This window comes from Trachymyrmex septentrionalis, unplaced genomic scaffold, assembly GCF_001594115.1.
Source record: "Trachymyrmex septentrionalis isolate Tsep2-gDNA-1 unplaced genomic scaffold, Tsep1.0 scaffold6, whole genome shotgun sequence".
Lineage (NCBI taxonomy): Eukaryota > Metazoa > Arthropoda > Insecta > Hymenoptera > Formicidae > Trachymyrmex > Trachymyrmex septentrionalis.
This window is the reverse complement of record NW_017305778.1, coordinates 1,036,628-1,041,471: the sequence shown is the minus strand read 5'-3', so window position 1 is coordinate 1,041,471 and position 4,844 is coordinate 1,036,628. Positions and strand designations below refer to the sequence as shown.

Here is a 4,844-nt window from a genome sequence, read left to right as displayed (position 1 = left end):
CGCACACACACACACACACACAAACACACACCCATACTCACATCGGACAGTGCATCCACCCCCGATTTCCTCTCTTTCGGCCCCTCGACACCCCCCCCCCTCCACGTTCTCTCCTCCTCCTTTTAGCCTCTAACTGGAAATCGCTATCGAGCGATTCGAACGCTCGGATGCAGATCGTTGCACTACCGTCGAGCCAAGTCTCGGGGATGACATTCGACGAAATTAGATTCCGCGGCGAGGGTAGAAACGCGCACTCTCGATGCTTTACTGTCTTCCCTCGTGGTTTCCCGCTGGTTACTCCGATTGTTATCCGTGTACGAGGGGAGGGGGAAGACGATGCGAGATATATGTACACTTGCCGACACGGCTCCCTCTCTTCATTGTCGAGTGCATCGGAAAGCACCGATTTCGCGTCGGCAGGATTGATGGAGAAAACCGCAGCAACGGCATGTCGAATGGCACCGAGTCAATTTTACAATCGGGTAAATGAAAGGGAACCGCGAATCGCATCATTAAACTTTAGTCAGGCTTTTACGGTGAAGAAAGAAACGGAGCGGGGAGGGGGAGACGAGGAAATAATAGACTTTTTCTGTACAGATAAATATAATCTAAAAAAAACAAAAAATGGTTATAAGATCAGCTCTAAAATTTACGCTTCGAGTGTTTAGATCTTCAGCGGACTCTTTTTTATCTATAGATCCTTTGACCAATGGTGAAATCGGTTTTTCCTCAGCATAAAGTCGAGCAAAGTCATTTGTCGTAAGTTTCCAATTTTCAACATTAAATAACTTTGTAACTAATCCTTAAATTACAATTTCGTTAAAGCAGTTTACTTGGAATTAAATGAGGAATAAGGTTTTACTATCTTTTTGCACCTTTGAAACTTATTTCCTTAGCAAACCCTGTTCGTTTTCAATCGTTTATAACTTAGAAACTATGGCTCCCTTGACATTGTCATTAAAAAAAAATCTATTTCAAATTGATTGAAGAATTCGCGGACAAACAATTATCGGCTCGCCGACTACAGAGACCAATCTGCATAAATTACACAGTGAAAAATAAAAATTCCTAAATCTAAATAATATTTTCTTGAATATTGCTAATGGTAAGTAAACATTTCCTTACTGCAAACAAATATTTAACAAACGTAAACGTGTGTTAGTTGATTTAAGTAGTAGATTTAAGTTTTCTTTTTTTAAATAACTATTATATTTGTAATAAAGAAACGCTTACCTAGTACCATTCAAGAAAATATTACTCAGATTTAGGAAAATTATTTTTCAATACAGTAAATTGCGTTGGAAAATATCAGTTCGAGAGACTACTATTTCCGTAATTCTGAAATTTAAATCCACTATTTCTCTCGTTAACGCGAAAGTTTAAGCAATTAAAGCAGAAATTGTTTCGGGAGACCCGTAGTTCCTTTTTTTTCCCCCATTCGCGCCGGCCATTTGTGGGTGGCGCGTATTATCGCGATCGTGCTCTTTCCGAGCAACCAATATCACTCTACAGCTGCACGCGCGCATATCTATCGCGGCCGACGAAGCTCAATGGGCAACGAAGAACCATCGGAAAAGCTAATACAGCAGCATGCCAGGAACGGAAGGTAGAGAAGGGGGGGAGAGAGGGGGGGGGCCGGAGGGTGCGGAACGGAATGGAGTACCGCGAGGGGGATTGGTGTCGGGATTGGAGTGAGGCCGGCATCGCGAGCAACCAGACTGAGGGGGAAAGCGTTTAATTCATTACGGAGATTAAAAAAGTAAATTGCCTCGTCTCCGCGCGCGAAAGAACAGCGAGATAATCGCGCGGCCGAACGGACACATTCGGCCACGAAAATATTTAATTAAATTCATGACCGCAAGATACGGTTGTTTCGGGCTCGGGCTCGCCGGAGCGTGCTCCCGAGAAGCGAAAGTAATTATCTGAATCTTTCCGAACGGCCGGCCACGTCTCTTTTTCACGGAAGAAACGGAGGCTCCCGGCCGATGGACGGCGACAGATCGTTTCTCGATGTTGCGAGGCAGCGCGGGATGGGGGAGAAACCGGTAATTGCGTCCAGATCATAAGAAAACCCGTCTAATTAACACATTGGCCACGGTGCATATCGGCGACGTCAATACCTTTTTTCTTCGTGCCGTGCATGATTGGCCGATACACTCGTAATTTTACTTTGAGCCGTGCAATCCGCTTTCAAACCGATACCAAAGCGATTCCCGTGTAACGAATGAAGAAAACGCTCTCCGGACTAGTTTGAAAGATTACGGTCGACTACGTATGACAAATTTTTAATTTGCGAGCGAGACAAAAAAATGACTGGCGGAGTAAAAAAAATTGCAAGAGTATTACGTTGCCCGCTAAAATCGGCTCTTGCGCAAGATTCGACCGTAAAAACGTGAAATTATTGGTGGCGAAATTTTCTCAAACATGCGGGATAAGATCGTCTACCCCCCTCCCCCCCTCCCTCTCTCCGGCGGATAAGAACAAAGAAGACGCAGAAGGAATAAAGATTTTTGCATAAAGGTATCCGGGAGGGAAAGTGTATATAAAGGCAACGTGCATAATTTATGTGTCGCAATACGAGGATCCTCTCCAACTTGTTTCATCCATGATTGCCCCAAATGGAATAGCGTATAAATATCTTCTCCGTATAAGAGTGGATTTCTGACCTATAAGCGTGGCGTAATAATAGCAGCGGAGCGGAACTAAAAACGGCTGGACCGTCGTATCGTCTGGCCCACCGACAAGAAGTCGCCTCGATTTATGGGGCCCGTGCATTAGACTTGAAAGGCGCGGTTTTTAGTTCGCCAGCGTCATAGAGAAAGAGAGACAAACTCTGAAAGAAATTGCGGTTACGACTTGTGGTTATGATTTATTAACATTTTAACGGCCAAGCATCGTGTTGACAACGCTCCAAATACACATTGTCGTTTTGAAAGCCGATCGAATGCGAAACATCTTGTTTAATTCGTTAGAATTTTAATAAACCTAATAAAAGAATTTTATTAAACTTCTTAAATTTCATTAGAAATTACAATCTTTATTTTTTACATTATGGTCTCATATAGTATTAATACTAGAATCATTACAATTCTTATGAATTTGTAATTATCTGAAAAATTGCGTTCTTTTTTAACGTTGGCTATCGTATATAATATACAATTTTTTAAGATGTAGGAGAAGGTAAAAAAAAGTATCGCAGCATTCGTCTATTTTTCTAATCCATTGAAAAACGTAAAGACTTTTTACAGTATATTAGGTAAATACAATAAGTGTGATTTGATATCGCCTTTGCCATGTCAGCTATATCTGAATGACGCATAAAATTCACACAAATCTCAGTCATTTGTAGATTTTATTTATGTACACAGTTGAAAAATTACCGTAAAAAATATAATACTTTAGAAACAAATTGTGGTTTTTCGTAAAAATAATATGTATAATAGGTACATTAAATTAATATGTACATTTATCTTTTAGCCATTCTTAGAATTTATGTTTTGAAAACTATATTATTTATTTATTCATAAATTGCTAGTCAATTTAACTCGTGATATTACTGCGGTAGCTTAGCAGAGTTAGCGTTTCAAGACCGAAAAATCATTTCGGTGCGCGTTTCAAAAGACTACATATGTAGTATATAAATTCACACAGAATCATACAAGCATTTAAGATCCAGCTAGACCGGTTAAGGCATTGATTACTATAGTTTGTGTTATCATATATACGATCCTATAATATGTTATATTGTTTATAAATTCTGTTATTTTACTATGAATGTTAAACATCAATTTAACACAAAATATTCAAAATATAATCACATTATATTAAATTGACGCTCGGGTGTGTCAAAAATTTAACACCAAAATTTTAACATATGTTAACACAAAATGTTTTTTACCGCGTAGAGATAAAATCGTCATTTGATGATTTTATTTATTCGATTAAGAATGATTTTTATTGTGTATTTAAAACAGTAACTCCGGATCTAAGAATAGATTTTTAAGTCTTAAGCCATAAGGAATGGACGAATTACAATCAACTATTCTCCTCGCATTCGATTGTAGTTGGTCAATTTCTTACGGCTTAAAACACCTATTGTATTTAAATAAAGAAACTAACCGGACTAAAGAAACAATATAAGTTACAATGTAATAATACAAATTTTTAAATTAATGAGAATAAATATAATTAAATGAAAGAGCATTTACACAAGAAATATATATTTAAGCATTAAGATTCGCTTCGATCCAATATAAAATCTCTCTCATTTAATTAAATATAAATTATTAAAGAAACAAAGTATTAAAATAATTAAATTTATTAAGCTCAATGACGAAATCAGGCATTTGGTGAAAGTGAAAGTGTTAAAGTCGCGTATGATTAAAGTTATTAAATGCAAAATACTGGCTCGCGGATTTCTTCTTTTAATGTATCGGATCATCATGGCAGTACGCGACGAGTCGTTTCGTTTTCGATAGACACGCGCGCTGACTCGCCAGACAATACGTTATTACGATCCAGCTTTATAACCTACCTCTTATATCCGTCCCCTCGCACAACGCAATCTCATTATCGGGGATGCACTCTCCGTATTAATACCGAGAACGAATTAACTTTCGGAACGTGACGGCACCAAATATCATTAACTTTATATCACCTCGCGCGAAGCGAAATAATACAGGACTTCCGCCCGAGGTAACTATGACGCATTTCTGCCGGGCGAGACGTGCTAATCAACTGATGAGTTTAAAGTCGATTATTGAATGCCGACTGACGTTGGTCGCCGTCATTGAAAGTCCGAGACAATCGTGCCTAGGATTTAAATTAAAAAAAAAAAAAAAAAA

At 38.7% G+C, this 4,844-nt stretch overlaps 1 protein-coding gene across 2 annotated transcripts in view; it reads right to left on the bottom strand.

Annotated features, from left to right (window-relative positions):
• The window catches only part of LOC108752230 (LIM domain only protein 3-like), an 81,893-nt gene that overhangs the window by 65,111 nt on the left and 11,938 nt on the right, over positions 1 to 4,844 (bottom strand). The window contains exon 2 of one of the 2 annotated variants that reach the window (XM_018492912.1): positions 2,121 to 2,127. The exons of the other annotated variant lie outside the window; for it this stretch is intronic. Coding sequence (XP_018348414.1) covers positions 2,121 to 2,127 — 7 coding nt within the window. The remainder of the gene's footprint in view (positions 1 to 2,120; positions 2,128 to 4,844) is intronic. 2 annotated transcript variants of the gene reach the window in all.